General features: G+C 39.9%; 1 protein-coding gene across 5 annotated transcripts in view; it reads right to left on the bottom strand.

The window, feature by feature from the left end:
- ARMC2 (armadillo repeat containing 2) overlaps positions 1-18,322 on the bottom strand; it is a 146,024-nt gene that overhangs the window by 60,427 nt on the left and 67,275 nt on the right. For all 5 annotated transcript variants that reach the window (XM_049895423.1, XM_049895684.1, XM_049895594.1 and 2 more), the window contains 2 exons: positions 15,527-15,629; positions 13,625-13,848 (listed from right to left, as the gene is read on the bottom strand). In XM_049895423.1, coding sequence (XP_049751380.1) covers positions 13,625-13,848; positions 15,527-15,629 — 327 coding nt within the window. The remainder of the gene's footprint in view (positions 1-13,624; positions 13,849-15,526; positions 15,630-18,322) is intronic.

Here is an 18,322-nt window from a genome sequence, read left to right as displayed (position 1 = left end):
ACCAAACCAAAATCGAACCAAACCTGTTGCCATCGAGTTGATTCCGACTCATAGTGATCCTGTAGGACAGAGTAGAACTGCCCCATAGGGTTTCCAAGGAGTGCCTGGTAGATTCGAACTGCTGACGTTTTGGTTGGCAGCCGAACTATTAACCACTATACCACCACCGTTTCCAAACACTGCACCAAGAAACAGCAGATTGAAAAACATGTGTTTCAACTCCTATTTTTCCCGTTTCCTAATCTGCAACCCCATGGGAGAGATATACTGAGTCAGAAGGCAACCAATAGGGAGAATAAAAAGGAGAATAAAATGAAATCAATAATTCACAGAGCAGCTTAAGACAAATTTAAGTGTCCTTGCTTGCTAGCCGTTGTTAGATGATTCAGGACAAAAGGGGATATGAAGTTTTGGCACATATCATTGAAGAAACATTCCACTCTGATTGTGGTTACCAATCCACTGATGAAAAACAACTGCGCTATACTCTATGACTTGACAGTGCTTGTGTTTTCTGGGGCAACATCTTCTGTCTGTGTTTCCCCAAATTCCTTGATCAGAGGAGTTACTGGGCCCCACCCTCAATCAGAATCTCCAGGTAAAATGCCTGGTGAGTTCGGCAAAGCTGTCCTATTTCATAGTGTAGTAGTTAGGCCTCAAAGTTCTCATCATGCACTCAACATTGGAAGACCCAGTTTAAAGGGAAAAATCATATTACTAAAAGATCTGATAATTTATAAAGGCTCAAACAGCATTTTAGTACAGTAAAATTCAAAAGATTTTTTTCAAATTGTATGTACTTAAGTATCAATTTCAAATTATGTTTTCATCAATTAATTAATTGAAAATCCTTAGCAAACTCAAGAAACTTTTAAGTCTTATAACATGTGGCCCTCCTGACTTAGATCACAGGACCAACAGCTGAGGCCCTGTTCCCATTCTGGGCATTCTCCTCTCCTGTAGTGGGATGGGCACAAGGTGGGGGTGTGGTTGGTCGACCTGAGCCTCCACATCCTACTCATTCCCAGAGTGGATGGCCCTCTCTTTGCCTTTTCCACTCTTCCTCCGTCAGTCCTCAGGCCCCAGTCATCTCCCCAGATTCCACCCGAGAAGGCACCAAGCCATCAGAGCTTCCCCAGATCAGAGGGGCTTGTGGCTCACAGCCCACCAAAGAACTCCTACTTAGCTGCATCAGAAGTAAAAGTGGCTAGCCCAGGAACTGTACCATCAATTATGACATTGTTCTTTGGAGAAACATTTTCCCCATTTTAAAAAATCTGCTTTCAAAGAAACCCATATTGCAGTCAAAAATTGTACCATTAATACTTTGAAAGTTACTGTATTTCCTCAACAGAAACACCAAAATTATTTTGTTTTTACACATTAGATGGTCTTATGCAAAGAATTTGAGCAGCACCTGCATGGTTTATGAAGCTACCTTGTGAGCGCTGTCTCCTTTGCTCCCTGAAACAGGCCAATGAGGCAGACAAGAAATGTATTATGAACCCCATTTTTCAGATGAGGAAACTGAAGCTCAGAAAGGCTACCAGCTACCAGGTAGTCTGGTGTCCTGGGCCTCTGACTCCTTGCCTGCTGCCTCCCCCACTCTATTTGGCTGTCTCTAAAAGCATTCATTTTTATTTCTCAATCATCTGGAATATCCATAACCCAAATCCCTTGAGCTTTATCTCAACTTAACTGCCAACTGCAAAATGGTTCACTTCCCGCTGATGATGTGAAAGAATAAACACAGCCGCCAGAGACCACAAACAGTGTCAAATGATTTAAGACCAAAGCCACACCATTTTCCAACCTCAGCAAAACCATCTCCCTCTATTAATAAAAGCACATTCTTTTTTTGAATTTATGCCCAATCGAGACCACATATATGCCAAAATCAGAGCCTATGTGGTAACCCAGTAAGTTTCATATTGTCTCATATATGATTAGTGCAGTCCTGGTTGGGCAAAAAAAAAACAATGGCAAGATTCCACTAGACACATGAAATGACAGGTATTGAATATTTCTAAATATTAAATATTTCTAATATTTTATTGGAATTTGTTAAGATACAGGCATATGAAAACAGTAAGTTAATTTCTAATCCTTGATAACCGCTGGTGCCTGGCTATGCAGGTCTCTTTATCTTTGTCTCTACCACGGGGCATCAATGTCCTGCTTCAGGAGGAAATCATTCTGTCCTCCTCAAAACCCCACTGTCCTACTTTGAGACTCTAGTTAACATTTGCCTATGCTTATTATTATTTCTCTATGTACTGCCCCTAAGGCAGTTGCTGTGGTAAACTGTGTAAGCAGCTGATTTTTCCAGCTGTGGCCATTCTATGTATCACTATAGTAGAGATTCTGAATGTTGTATAAATTGTGTTGTTGTTAGTTGTCATCAAACCACTTCCAATTCATGGCAACCCCATGTGTGCAGAGTAGAGCTGCCCCATAGGGTTTTCAAGGCTGTGACCTTTCAGAAGTAGATTGCCAGGCCTGTCTTCCAAGGAGCTTCTGGGTGGGTTTGAACCGTCAACCTTTCAGCTAGTAGCTGAGGGCTTAACCATTTGTGCCATGCAGGGACTCCCATATAATCGATGTAGAATGCTAATGCAGCAAAATCAGGAAAATGAGTCTGAAAAAGATCAGAATTACAAAGTAATGACACTGATTTTCACAAATCACATGTAAAAGTTAGTGTCATTACTTCATTGCCACAACTAATACATCTAATGTAATACATCAACCATGAAGAGATGAGGCTGAGCAGAACTGACAGTAACTGACAAGCAATCGCTTCTCCTCAGAAACAGTAGCGTGGATACTTATTCCCCACTCTTGACGGTTCCTTCCTTGTGATGAGACTCATTAGCACGATACTCCTGGCCACTCCCCACTCCTCGATTCCTGACTGGTGAGTTTGGGATACAGAACCAGGTATTTGCAGCCCAGCCCCTTCCTTGTTTCTCTCCTCCCTTCCTCTCTTAGAAGTGAGCTGTCCTCAGAGCACAGGGCGTTCTCTGTTCCTTCAGGGGCTGAGGCCTGAGACGGGGTAGTCTAATTCTGGGGTTTAGGATTAGAAAGCATGCCTGTTTCAGATATAAGCTAGATCCTTCAACCACGGTGATATCCTCCTTCTGTCTCCTTCCCATCTGCCTTAGTCTCTATTTCCAAGTTCAAGACCCAAGGCTTTACACATTCGGGGTTTTTGTGTTCAAATTACTCCCCAAATCTTCAGATCTTCTGCTCCTGGACAATCAGAGGATAATGAGGTGCTGTAGGCAGCTCCTTCCCAAGAAAGAAATGAGAAGGGAAGATTCAGAAGGGACTGGAACATGAATGTCTATTCTGTTATGTCAATTGTGTGAGTGGGGAAGTGAGTGAGGGAGTGGTTAGATATATTACTGGGTGCTTGAGGGAGTGGTTAGATATATTACTGGGTGCTTCTTTTTGGGGAGGCACCTCTTAAGGAGAAAATAGATGTCCCTCTCCCACTGACAAATAAATTATTAAAAAGTAGCAACCCATGAAACATGTCTGCCTTGAGCATTATGCTCTTTTAAAAACTATCTATAGGTAGTCCCTGACTTACAACGTATTCCAGTTGCAACGAACTGCATTTAGGGCTGTCCTTTTTTTTTGTACATCTTATCATTAGTAATATGTTGTACTACTACATACAATGCTGCAGCTCATAATTTGCTAATGTTATCATTCTCATGCCAACCCCCAAAGACAAAGAAAGATGAGATTTACAGGATACTGGTAAGTGTCTTAGTGTAAGAGCTACGGCTGCTAACCAAAAGGTCAGCAGTTCAAATCCACCAGGCGCTCCTTGGAAACCCTATGGGGCAGTTCTACTCTGTCCTATAGGGTCACTCTGAGTTGGAATCGACTTGATGGCAACGAGTTTAGTTTGGTTTTGGTTAGTAATGAAAACTGAAAAAAAAAAAAGAGGTATTCGACTGAACATCAAAACAAACTTACGACGGAGTCGTTGGAACAGAACCCCTTCATAAGTTGGGGACTACCTATATATGGGATCAACTTGACAAAAGCAATTAGAAAGATTAGATAGGAACCTTAAGGGGCAGTGAGTTTATGTTAATGAGGCAGGGAACAACTCAGAAAAGGAGGGTAAGAATGGCGGTACAACTCGAAGAATATAATCAATGTCACTGAATTGTACGTGCAGAAACTGTTGAATTGGTGTATGTTTTGCTGTGTATGTTCTCAACAACAACAAAATAAATAAAATTTTTTTAAAAATTAGCAACCCTAGTAATCAAGACCAAAGATGAAGACAAAAAGTGTTTCATCTAATCTCAAAAATATTATGCCAAGTAACCAGACATAGTATTCTAGTTAACTGTACTGTACCATATCAATTTCCTGGATTCAATAGTGTACTGTAGTTATGTCAGGTGTCACCACTAGGAAAAGCTGGGTGATGGGTACATGGGACCTTTTTATACTCTTTTTGTGAGTCTATATTTATTTCAGAATAAAGGTTTTTTTTTTTTTTTAAAGAAGCCAGACACAAAAATATACATACTGTATATTCCACTTATGAAGTTCTAGAAAAGGCGAAACTAACCTATGGCAAAAGAAATCAGAAAATGGTTCCCTCGGGCTGGGGTAGTGGTAGGAGGATAGTGATTAACTAGCACGAAGTGGGAGGAAACTTTCTGTGGGTGATAGAAATGTTCTGTATATTGATAAGGTGGTGGGTTACATGACTATATGCTTTTGTCAAAACTCATCAAATACCTAAGATCTGTGCATTTTACTACATGTAAATTATGCCTTAATTAAAACAACAAGAAATAAACAGCTGCTACATCTGCCACTTCCTGTTCTTTCTTCAACAAAAATACTTCTAAGACATGTTCTGTTTTAGTCATTGTTGTGGTATGAATTATTGCGTCCCTCAAAAAGACAGGCTGAAGTCCCAACCCATGGTACCTGTAAATGTGACTTGTTTGGAAATAGGGTCTCTGCAGATGTAACTAAGTTAAGATGAAGTAATACTGGATTAGGATGGGCCCTAAATCTAAAGACTGCTGTCCTTATATGGAGAGAAGATCAGGAGACAAGCAGGGAAGAAGACCATGTGACAAAGGCGACAGAGATTGGATGGATGCAGCTACAAGCCAAGAAATGCCAAGGATTGCTGGCAACCACCAGAAGCTAGGAAGAGGCAAGGAAGGAGCCTCCTTTAGTGCCTCCAGAGAGAGCATGACCCTGCCAACACCTTGACTTCTGACTTCTAGGCTCCACACTGTGACAGAATAAATTTCTGTTGTTTTAAGCCACCCAAGAAACCAAACCAAACCCACTGCCATCGAGTTGATTCCAACTCATAGCGACCCTATAGGACAGGGCAGAGCTACCCCATAGGGTTTCTAAGGAGTGGCTGGTGGATTTGAACTGCCGACCTTTTGGATAGCAGCCCAACGCTTGACCACTGTGCTGCCAGGGTCCCTGAAGCCACTTAGGTTGTGGTAATTAGTTATCACATTCATATGAATCTAATGCAGGCAGTCCCCAGGTTACGAACCAGATCCATTCCTAAGTGTGTCTTTAAGAATTTGTAGGAAAGTTGGAACAGGTGCATACGGTTCTTATTTAGCCTTATTTTAGTGCAAGAAAAAGGAGTCCTGGTAGCACAGAGGTTAAAAGTGCTTGGCTGCTAACCAAAACGGGGGGAGAGGGCAAAGACTTGAAATCCATCTCTGTCATCTTAATTTTCTGTGGTTAATTTATTTTCCTCATCAGAAGTAAATTGCTCTTTGAAGCTTCATGTTTGGGTAACTCTTGATCTTATTTCACTTAATAAATTTCTAGTGAGTGGCTACTAGGTGCCATATCTGTGCTAAGTGCTTTGATAAATCACCTCATTTAATTTTTCCCAAAAAAACAAACCAGTTGCCAAGAAGTCAATCCTGACTCATGGTAATCCCATATATTTCAGAGTAGAACTGCCCTCCATAGGGCTTTCAATACTGACCTTTCAGAAGCACAATGCAAGGCCTTTCTCCCAAGGTGCCTCTGGGTGGGTTTGAACTGCAACCTTTGGATTAGTATTCCAGCACTTAACTATCTGCACCACCTAAACTCAAAACACCCATTGCATTGAGTCGATTCCAACTCATAGCGACCCTAGAGGACAAGGTAGGACTGCTCCACCGGGTTTCCGAGGAATGACTGGTGGATTCGAACTGCTGACTTTTTGTTAGTACCCAGCTCTCAGCCACTGTGCCACAGGGGCTCCGTGCACCACCTAGGGACTCCTTAATTTTCCAAGTACCCTTTAAGCCACGTGTAGTCAGCCCTTTATAGGTGAAGTAAGTGAGCTCTAAAGAGTGAAATAAGTTGCCAATGTCAGAGCTGAGATGGCAGCTGGGGCAGGTAGGCTCCAAAGCCTGTGCTCTCTTCCCTAGTCCACATGGCGGTGCTGAGCCCTGTCTCAACTCTGGGTACAATCCCAAACAGACCATCAAAATTCTTAAAGATGCGTAGGCTGTGAGATTTACCTTGTAGGGGAGAAGTGGAATACAGAGGAGTGGGCCTAGATCAGCCAAGGAAGGAACTCAGAATTACAAAAAATCAGCTGTATCAAAACATCTTTTTAATTTGAAAACACAGAGATAAAGAAATCATACCGGATTTAAAGCAAGCCTGTAAAGGGATGGCTCTCTTGCAACGTGACCCCCACCCACACTGCCTACTCATATTCCTCTAAACAAAGTAACAAATTGCTCCTCCCCTGGATGTTCTCTGCAATGTTTGCCAATGCTGCCCAATCTTGGCTTTTTAAAATCTCTACTCTCTTGTACATTGTCCTTTTTTAATTTTCAGGCTCCTCTTTTTTTTTTTTCCTTCTCTTATCCCACAAATAAGTAGCCCTGGTGGCACAGGGGTTAAGTGTCAGCCGCTAACTGAAAGGTCAGTGATTTGAACCCACCAGTGGCTACAGGGTAGAAAGATGTAGCAATCTGCTTCCATAAAGATTACAGCTTTTGAAGCCCTATGGGGCAGTTTGACTCTGTCCTATAGGGTTTCTAGGAGTTGGAATCGACTCAACAGCAATGGGAATGGGTTTTTTATTCCACAAATGAGGCCATTTTACAGTCTGTTCTCAGCCTTCTGCTAATATTTTTCTATTCTCTCTCCTTGGGTGATTTCATTGTCTTTCATGACTTCCACCATCACCTCCGTGTAAGTGACAGGAAAGCCTAAATCCGTGTCTTTACTTTCCTTGTTAAGCCTTGGTTCAGACCTCCAACTGCCTACTGCACAGTCCCACTTGGCTATTCTGCAGGCACTTTAAAATTTTATGTTGAGGGTAATTACGTAATTTGCCTTCCCTCATCTTACGAAATCTAGTTCCCTTGTATAACTCTGTAATTTCTAATACTGATATTATTTTCTGAATAATCCAGGCTCAAAATGTCTGACTCATCTCTCTTTGTGCTATTCACTTTCCTTTGCCCCAAACTCCAAAGCCAAAATGAAGGAATGGAGCAGGAGCTGATGAGGAGTGAGAGAACTGACTTCAATTTAGAAAAGGGAAGAATATGACATAAGTGATGTGCTGAGCAACGAGGAGGAAACAATTAGGATTTGAAAGAGCCCTTAGAAGCCAGAGAAGCGAAACGGGTCCAAGAGGAGGACAGGAAGCAAATGCTGGTGTCTGGGGTGCTGTGGAACACTTTTAACTCAAAGATTTTATATGTAAAGCCTATAAGGGAAAGAATACATTTCTCTAAGGACTGGACTCACTATGAAACAGGTCAGTCAATAAAGAAAAAGGTTGGAAATACAAATGAATCAAAAATATAGGAATGTTAATTCAAGTCAATCTGGGTTTTAATAACATTACATACCTATGAATTACCTAACTGTAAATGTGAGCACCTTAAGATTTTCTCCAATTACAGTAAAGCAGCTTTGTACATGATGTTCTGAAGACACAAGAGAATAACAAGACACTACAGGAATTTCCTACCACCTATCTGCTGACATTCAGAGGGCCTTGCTTTTTAGCTGGCCTATATTTCCCTTTCTCCAAGTTTCAAGGAACTTTCCCTTTCTCCAAGTTTCAAGGAACTTTCCCTTTCTCCAAGTTTCAAGGAACTTTCCCTAAATTTTATTGTTCTGGAATTCAGTGAAGATGCACAGTTTAACCTTCTTTACTCTTGTGATTTTACAGGAAAAATCATGTCTCTGGTTTTGCTAGACTAAAGTATAATAATTTCATGTGATGCCCCTGAGCTCCTCTTAGCATCAACAATCATCCTCGCCCCCTTCTCAAAATGTCATTATGTGTCTGACATGCAGAAGTGAACCCAACATTGGACATATGGAAGGACCATAGTTTTGTGGAAGAATAAGGCATCAGAATAGTATGTATGGATACCAAAACCAAAAACTTGTTGCCATTGAGTCGACTCCGACTCATAGCAACCCTACAGGACAGAGGAGAACTGCTCCATAGGGTTTCCAAGGAGTGGCTGGTGGATTTAAACTGCCAACCTTTTTGGTTCACAGCCATGGCATGCTGTGGTGCTTAACTGTACAGGGATCACCAAAAAGTAGGCCCTACTGGCAGCTATCTTGAGTATCACTGTCTTACGTACTACGCAGAACAGTGCTTGGCACAGGGTAGCCACTCCACAGATGTTTGTTAAATCCATGTCTCTTCGTTTCAGCCATGCTGGAGATATACACACACATGTACAAGTACATATCCATACACATATGAAACAACATAGAGAGAACCAGCATAATCTCAATGCTTTAGTATTTTTCCCTCTAAGCAGCATTAGCCTATCTGCTATGAAGCTTTTCTTTTATACCCATTTCTTTTTTTTATACCCATTTCTTTATATTCATTAATAATCTGCCTAAAATCTAACTGCAGTAACGCTTCTTAATTGGGGCTACTGTGTCTAAGATCATAATCTTCAAATCTGTTGTGTACCAATGGCACATTCTCCTCCCATTACTTTTTGGCTGTTTTTGGCTTTATCAGCTTAATATCACATGCACACTCATCTTTCTGCCACTCTGATCTCATCTCGTTCTCTCCATGCACCAGCCTCCAGCTGCTCCCTGTTGCTCCAAGTCTACCCTCCACAGCCTGGCATTCAGGAGGCATGACCACCTGGCTCCACCACAGTCTCTGAATCTAACCTCCCATGACTCTTCCAGAGCATCCCTGTGCTCTGCACAGGACAACCTCATCAGCATCCCCCAAGCACACCTTATTTATTCCTAACTTGAGCATTCAATTTCCTTTTCCCTTCCTTTGAGTTTCTCAAATCCTATACAACCTTTATGGTCCAGCTTCCACTCATTCAATGGCCTCACCCAAGGCTGCTTCAGGGAGCCACAATGACTCCAGCATTGTGTCAGGTGCTAGAATGTACACAGTTGTATGATATGAAGCCCCCAGAAACTGTGCTAAAGCTACCGAGGTTCTCCGGGTTCAAAGTCATAAATGAGGGGAAGTCACAGCCACCCTAAGTTGCCCACCTTTATCTTTTTTTGCCCTTGTCATATTCTCTGGTTTGCAGACATTTTATTATTTTATTTTTAATCACAGCCACAAGATTTTTTTTTTTTCCTAATTGAACAATCTTGTTTTAAAAAAAGCCTCATCAGCTACAGTTACCAAGTTCGGAAAGTGGGAGACCACAAAAGTTCTGTGCAGCCAGATCTGTTTGGATGATTTTGCACATGGGCGGACTGGAGAAAAGCCAGTCAGTGTTACACATTCACAAGGGCAGAAATTTTCATCTGCTCATGCAGTGAAGTCGTGTTGCTTACATTTTATCATCTATAATGATATAAAACAGCTTTTCTTAGTTTTAGTTAAATATGAGAAAATGTCCCATTCAGAAGATTCTGCAAATGAATAGCCTAAAACACAATGCTTCCCCACCCCCGCCCCAAATCTGTAAAAACACACACATTGATATGGTATTGTTGACACAAGGGCACTTGGTGACCACAGCGGGAACACATTCTCAGGTGGCAGCAATAATGGGCTCCATTTTGTCCTGCTGGACAGGGGGGTGGGGTGCGGACTGAGGTCCAAGGAGAGCTGAGGCTGTGTAACACCTGTCCATATCAGAGTCTAACAAAGGAAAAAAATAAAAACCCATTGCCTTCGAGTCAGTTCCAATTCACAGCAACCCTACAGGACAGAATGGAACTGCCCCACAGAGTTTCCAAGGAGCAGCTGCTGGATTCAAACTGTTGACCTTTTGGCTAGCAGCCAAGCTCTTAACCACTGCACCACCAGGGCTCTAGGATGCCAGACTCTAGGTAGATCCAAAGGAAGGCTTTGAGACAATGGCAGAAACGACTGTCATGAGGAGGCAGTAAATGGTGGCAAGCAGCAAGGAGAAGGTCCTACAGTGCCCCATGCTACAACACCCTAGAGGGAGCATGGATACCAGGAAAGGTGAGTTAGTTTGCACCTGAGGATGCCAAATCCAATGAAAGGCAAAAGAAAAGTGGAGCACGCCGGGGAGTGATGTGCTGTACCCACTGGCACACCAGAGGTCCCATTTCTTCATTGGATATATTTTTGGTCACAATAACATTCAACACTCCTTTGTATCAACTGATTTTATTTTTATATAAAATTTAAATATATATTTATGTGTAAATATAAATACATATGTATATGTGTGTGCATATGCATTTATAAAAATATATACATATATATATATACACACAGGAATCCCTAGGTGGCAAAAATGGGTAAGTACTTGACTACTGACCAAAAGGTTGGTGGTTCAAATCCACCCAGAGGCACCTTGGAAGACAGGCCTGGAGATCTGCTTCTGAAAAAGGTCACAGCCTTGAAAACCCTATGGAACAGTTCTACTCTGCACACATGGGGTTGCGATGAGTCAGAATCGACTTGACAGCAACTAACAACCACAAGTATATGTATTTATATTTATATACATATATGTATATTTTTTTCTTATATATAAACGTATGTGTGTATAACATAAGCTTGGTAAAAGGTGCTGAGCACATCATCGTGAACATGTTGGCTAAGTGGGTTGACTGGAAGGAGAAACAGGGAAGGAAGAGAAGGCGGGATGGAAAACAAACAAAAATGACTATTAAAAATAAGAGGTTCTACAATAAAAAGCAAGGATTATATAAAATTACACACACATAAGCATATATATGTATAAAAAGGTGCATGGAAGAATGGTTACCAAAATGTTGATGGTGTGTTATCTCAGAGTGAAACAATTCTAGGTGATTTTTCTACTCTTCCTTATATTCTTCTGTATCTTAGCAAGGGAATATAATAATCATATAATCAAAAACAGCTATTTTCATTGAGAGAAAAATTTGAATAACTCAATAACAATGACAGCATGAAGATAATGTTTCTTAAGTTCTCCTAGCCAAAAGATAGCATATTCAGTAGAATTTTTCATCATTTGTAAAGAGGTTTGCAGATCTTTTTCAAAATGGAGACAGACCACACAGTCCGAAATTAATAATTATCATAAACATTTTAAACATCTTGAAGGCAGGGCCTAAATTTAATTTTTAACACACTTTCCCAAAGGCTAAGAGCACTCTGAGTGCACCATCAATCCTCAGTAATTGACAAGCACTTTTCAAGCCTCATGAATTATTACATCAAAGATGTTATTATCTGATATACGAATGCTATTAAAGAGTAAAATCTCATCTAAAAACAACACGAGAGCTGAAGCAGCCCCAATGAAAATAATTTAACTATAAAATTTAATCTGCCACAAAAGGAGTAATAAAACTCTAACACAACAAAATTTTTCTTCTTGCTCTGGTCATATTCAACGTATCCGGTTATGTTACCTTCGTTCCTGGTAGTCCCAGGGCTACATTATCCACACACACCCTCAGTGACTGTCCAAAGTCATTAACTCCTGTTTTTCATTGTGGATACAAAATTCACGACATTAGCTATTAATCACATGAACCATCTCCAGGAGACACCCGTCTTCACAACTCCAAACTGCCTTGTTAAAGTCTGACTTTAATGTGGAATCCTTTTGCAGAGAGGTGCTACTTTTTCATTCTTTTGGGCCTGTTTTCTCTGCAGGGCAGTGAAATGGCTGTCTGCAAGTTGTGGGGAGCAGTTCCCTGAGATGCCATGGAACTCCTTTCCACCGGAAATGGGCACGAGGCACCCACCAAGAAGAGGCAGGGCTACCTCTCTTGATCCCCAAGGACCACTACCACCACCTGGAGTAGGGGCCTCTCTTACTCCATTCTTTTAAATGGTAATTGTTGTTGTTGTTGTTGTTAGGTGCCATTCAGTCTATTCAGACTTATAGAGACCCCATGTGACCGAGTAGAACTGCCTCACCGGGTTTTCTAGGCTGTAATTTTTTGCAAGAGCAGATCACCACAGAGCCATTGGGTGGATTCTAACCACCAAACTTTGGTTAGTAGGCAAGTGCTTAACCATTGTGCCACCAAAAACAAAAAACAAACTGGTTGCTGTTGAGTCAATTCTGACTCAGTGACACTATAAGACAGAGTAGAACTGCCCCCAAAGAGTTTCCAAGGCTAAAATCTTTAGGAGTACAAACTATCAAATGAGGAGCTAATTTGCTCTGTAAACTTTCATCTAACGCACAGGAAAAAAAAAAAAAAGAAAGAAAGAAACCAAGCAACCCTTAGTTATTACCACTCTATTTTCTCCACACACTGAGCCATAAGCAACCATGAGAATGACTCCATTTATATGAAATGTAAATAGGGAATGTTTACATTTCCCAGAATAGGGAAATCTATAGAGACAGAAAGTAGATAAAGGCCGTCTGGTCTGGGGCTGGTGTGTGCGTGTGTGTGTGTGTGTGTGTGAGAGAGAGAGAGAGAGAGAGAGACAGAAAGATGGCGGATATGGAGGTAATAGCTAAAAGATACAGCTTCTTGTAGAAGTGATAAAATATTTCAAACTTGACTGCTGTGATGGGTGCACGTATCTGTGAATATAAAAAACCATTGAATTTCACACTTTAAATGGGTCAATTGTGTGCCATATAAATTATATCGCAATAACCAAAAACCAAACCCACTGCCATCGAGTCGATTCCGACTCATAGCGACCCTATAGGACAGAGTAGAACTGCCCCATAGAGTTTCCAAGGAGCGCCTGGTGGATTTGAACTGCCAGCCTCTTGGTTGGCAGCTGTAGCACTTAACCACTACACCACCAGGGTTTCCTATCGCAATAAAACTGCCTTAAAAAAAAAAAAAAAACCTTTAGGGAAGCCGACTGCCACATCTTTCTCCTGTGAAGCAGCTGGTAGATTCAAACTGCCGGCATTTCAGTTAGCAGCCAAGCAAGCACTTACCCACCGTGCCACCAGGGCTCCATATAATTGGTATTAAAATAACCTGTTGCCATCGAGTCAACGTCGAGTGCCCCACAGGGTTTCCAAGGAGCAGCTGGTGGATTCGAATTGCCAACGTTTTGTTTAGCAGGCGTAACACCTAACCACTGACCCACCAGGGTTTCCTAACTGGTATTAGGTAACTTGAAAGCTAATTTAACATATTTAACCATTTCAAGGAAAATACTTACCTGAACTAACAAGTGGCCTGAATCAGGCAAACACACCCCACACTTCATGGTATTGTCATTTATTTGCTTTATCAAATTCATCAATATTTCCACAGCACCTTTGCTGATCATTTCATTAAGAAATCCTGTGTTTCCAGAAATGAATTTTAGAGCCCCCACACAGTACAAAAAAGCTTCGGTGTTCATTTGCAGGTCTTCTCTGCTCAGGACCTCCAACAATGACTCTGTCAAAAAGATGAATTATTACAAATGCATAAGCCTAACAGCTGGAAAGAAATACATTAAGCCACTTGTATGTGAACATCAAATAGGATTTGTAACACATATTGGCTAGAACCTACATTCAAATACTTGTTAAGGGTTACTCGTATGGTATAAGAGAAAAGTTTATTTTTAGCTAAGACAAATCTCTATAGTAGTAATGACAGCAAATTGACAGGGTTATTAATATATAATTGAGAAAGCGTTCTTTTAATTAAATGTAATTCCCTGACTCTTACTAATATTTGCCAACCTTTACTTTCAGCTGCAAAAACTTTGAACTAGTATAGAATGATAACTGAAGCAATCAGAGAGTGAAATTTCAACAAACCTTTAAGATTATATTTGTTGCTGTATGAGTGGGAGATTAATTGAAACAGAAACTTGAAAAAACAATCTCAATCACCACAGAACGGGATAATTTAAATATAACATCCCCCCTTTCCCAAGACAAGAACATCCATCTAAATAATGGGCAACTACCAGTCTTTTTTTACCAGTCTTAGGACTAATGCCGGGTGGCTATAAGGTTAGCCATGCGTATCTCATATTTAATGCATTCTGATCATTGTCAGAACCTTTCTTTGTTTTCAGTCAATTAGCCAATTCCAATTAGACATTTCTTTCATTACTAGTTTTATCCCTGTCCGCTGGAGTGAAAAAAAAAAAAGAGAGGGAATTTGTCCTATAGTGCAAAAAGAGAACTCAAAGTGGTTTCCATATTGCTGCCTTCCCTTGTATCAGCAATATTAATTCATAAAAAGATTTCTATTTAGGTAACTATTAAGCATCTTAATTATTTAGGGTTTTGTCAAGAATTAGGCATTACTAGCTAGGTTATAAAACAAAACAAAACAAACCCATTGTTGTCGCGTCAAAGCCGACTCACGGTGACCCCAGGTGTTAGAAAGTAGAACTGCTTCGTAGGGTTTTCTTGGCTGTAATCTTAATGTAAGCAGATCACCAGGTGTTTCTTCCAGTGTGCCCTTCAGCTGGTTTGAGCCACCAACCTCGGGGCTAGTAGTTGTGCACAAACAATTTATACCACCCAGGGACCTGCTAGCCAGGTAGTTAGAACATAATAAAACTTCTCCTCCACTGACATATTTGAAACATTTTGATGTCAAAGTTCTGCACAAGAGATGCCTTACAAGTTTTTAGTCATTCCTAGTCTATCAAAATGGTGCCTTGGTGGTGCAGTGGTTAAGCATTTGGCTGCTAACCAAAAGGTCAGCAGTTCTGCTCTGGACTATAGGGTTGATGTGAGTCGGAAGTGACTCAACGGCCACTTTTTTTTTTGAGTATGTCAAAAGAATGTTTCAATTATGACAAATACTACTAACTGCATTTTTTTCTAATAGTAAATCCAAGTACAGGAAACGAATTTTTAAATAGGGAACACTTTGTAAACCCACATATGGTTACTACAGGCATAAAATAAAATACAAGAGCTAACTACCCTTCTAAGCTGCCTTAAACTGAACATGGAAAACACAGACAGGGACAGAGCAAAAATAAGCATTACATAATTTCGGCATTCTACTAGTAAATAAGATATTCTAACTATCATTAAAACTTTTCAAACATTTCATTTGTACTCAAGTACAACATTGGCTCATGGCGAAGCTGAAAGATACTCACCCAGAATGCTGTCGTTTTGAATCAGAGAATCATTCTTCTCACTCCGGCTAATTTTAAATATAAGTTTGCAGACATTAAGAAGATTCTTTCTACTCACTTTAAGCTGCAGAGAAAGAAAACACATTTCTGTTGCAAAGGGAAATCAAGGTATGCCATAATTTTTTTTAACACAAACATCTATTTTAAAAATGCAGCAAGACCACTTTTAGAACATAAGTAAAAATTCTACAGAAGCCAACTTTCAAAGGTTTAGGCCACATATTTGCCAAGTACGATATGTAACTCGATGGCAGTAAATATAAACTATCTTTACAGTAAGCACATTTTAAAAATCAACATTATTTCTTACTTCATTTAGTATCATATGTGAGATTACTGGTTACTTTTTAAAGAGTGAGGAAGAAAGGGGGTATAATGTTGATAAATTTAAACAAATGGAGTAATTGCTTAAAAACACAAAAGTGAAAGAAGAAGGATAACAGAATTTCAGATTTAACTAATTTAGAAAAGAAACCATAGCAGGGGTGACAGAAAGCAAAGAATGGGGGAAAGTACTAACTTCTTTATCATTCATGTACAATAAAATTAAAATGTAATGCTGTTTGATTAGATAAAAAAAATACATATTTTTTTGAAGGCTATTTCTATAATGCATTGAGATAACCACAAGTAACGTTCAAAGTTTAAAATTACCTTGTAAAGCATACTAAAATATCCACGTAAATTAAGCATAGGGGCAATGAGGAAGTACCCTTTGTTAAAAGCACCATATAGGACGACTAACTGAATCAAATATTCTAAATTAGCTGTGTATTTATCTAAAATATTAAAAAACAAAATAAAACTACCCTAAATGTCCAATACTGGGGAAAAGTTTAACAGACTGGAACATCAGTCCTATTCACTGTTAAGCACTCACATAGATTATAACTGTAGACACCATGTTGAAAGGGAGAAGCATTCATCTACTATCAGATGAAAATATTCTGTGCTCTCATTGCAACACTGTAAAAATATGTTTGAGGGGATGAGGTCATCTGAACAAATATCTGTGTGACAAGGATGGCATTATAGATATTTTTTATCACTAAAACTAATTATCTTTAATATTTTTTAAAATTAGTTTCCAGTTAGTAAAGAAAGAATTTGTCACACAAATTTTTAAAAGATTCATTCTGTGTTGTTTGATTCATAGATATTTAGTGAGCTCCTATTGTGGGCACTGTGCTGTACACTGTAGGAGATACCAAGATGGCCGGCCCCGTGCTGGAGGGGAAGGGGGAGCATTGCCCATGGAGCAGCTTCAGGGCCAGCCCCTGCACTGGGCACTTATATATAGGTTATCTCAGAGCAACTCTGCATATTAGGTGTTGTCATTCTCATTTCGCAGTCTGTGCCTCTGACACGTCACATAAACCATCTTGACATCACCTGGGTGTGTATTAGAAAAAACAAAACCCCATTGAGGTCGAATCAGTTCAGACTCATAGTGACCGTACACGACAGAGTAGAACTGCCCCATAGGGTTTCCAAGGAGTGGCTGGAGGGTTCTAACTGCCAGCCTTTTGGTTAGCAGCTGTTGTAGCTCTTAACCACTGCACCACCAGAGCTCCTGAACCAGAATCTGAACCAGATCCAACCAGGTGATTGGATCACACTTTAAAGTCGGAGAAGCACGTTATGGAAGCCTCAGAAACTGCTACGCATGGCAGAATGGAGAGCCCTTCTGTTCGCTGGAAGAAAAAAGCAAACAGGAACTTTTCTAAATTTTAATGATCAGGTGTTTTAAAAATATCATTTAGAGCAAAAGAGAAAATAAGCTGACTTAATAGGCAAAAATTCTACATCAGTGGATATACATATATTGTGAGCTCTTTGATGTCAAAACCATGATTCATTATTCTCTGTGTGGTGCATGTATTAATTGCTTAATAAAACTCGTCAAAAAATAAATAAATGCATAAAACTAACATAACTCCTCCTCCCCCCACTCTTAACATTTTTAGTGAAAAAGTGGCAAAGGACAACGACAAAAAATCTGTGTCAGAGAGTTCACTAAAAATAAAATAAAATACCTACAACACTGTCCAGGCGTGCTGTAAGGTCAGTTTATATTGAAAGCAATTCCGTATACTTTCCCCAGAGATAACTATAATTCATAATTATGAGTTTGAGACATGAGATAATAAAATATTAAATTATATGTAAGGAATACAGACTACGTCACATAAAACAACTCTGTCTCCCATCATTCCCCATTCCCTTTACTCTGCTTTATTTTCTTCCCCCAGAACCCATGAACCCCCTCTGGCATTGTGTTTACAGTCTCTCTCCCTTGCTACAGTCAGCCAGAGAAGGCAGGGGCTTTATTTTATTCTTCTCAAGAAGGGTCTCTAGCACAAGTAGGCTCTTGTAGTAGATAATTTCTTCCTCTGTTAAAAATTGTAGTTTAGTCTACGGAAAGCATTTTAGGCAACTTAAAGAAGAAAAATTTTAAAATCACCTATAATGGTAACACTGTGTATAGTCACTGCTGACATATTCATATTTCTCTTCTTTTTTTCCCTGCTGCGCATAGGGTACTGGGTTTTTTCCCCTCCAGAATTCAACTGCATTCATACTGTATATATGTTTTTATTCTTTTTAAAAAACTTAATGTAGGCAGATATGTTTTTGCAAGATTTTTCAATAAAAAGGTTAAAATTGAAATGGCTGTCTGGCAAATTCCCACCTAACCAAAGAATGCATTAACCAGAACAACTAACATAATGCTCACTGAAAATTTTAACCTATACA

Source organism: Elephas maximus, chromosome 1 (genome assembly GCF_024166365.1).
Source record: "Elephas maximus indicus isolate mEleMax1 chromosome 1, mEleMax1 primary haplotype, whole genome shotgun sequence".
In the NCBI taxonomy this organism is placed as follows: domain Eukaryota; kingdom Metazoa; phylum Chordata; class Mammalia; order Proboscidea; family Elephantidae; genus Elephas; species Elephas maximus.
This window is presented reverse-complemented; position numbering and strand designations above follow the sequence as displayed.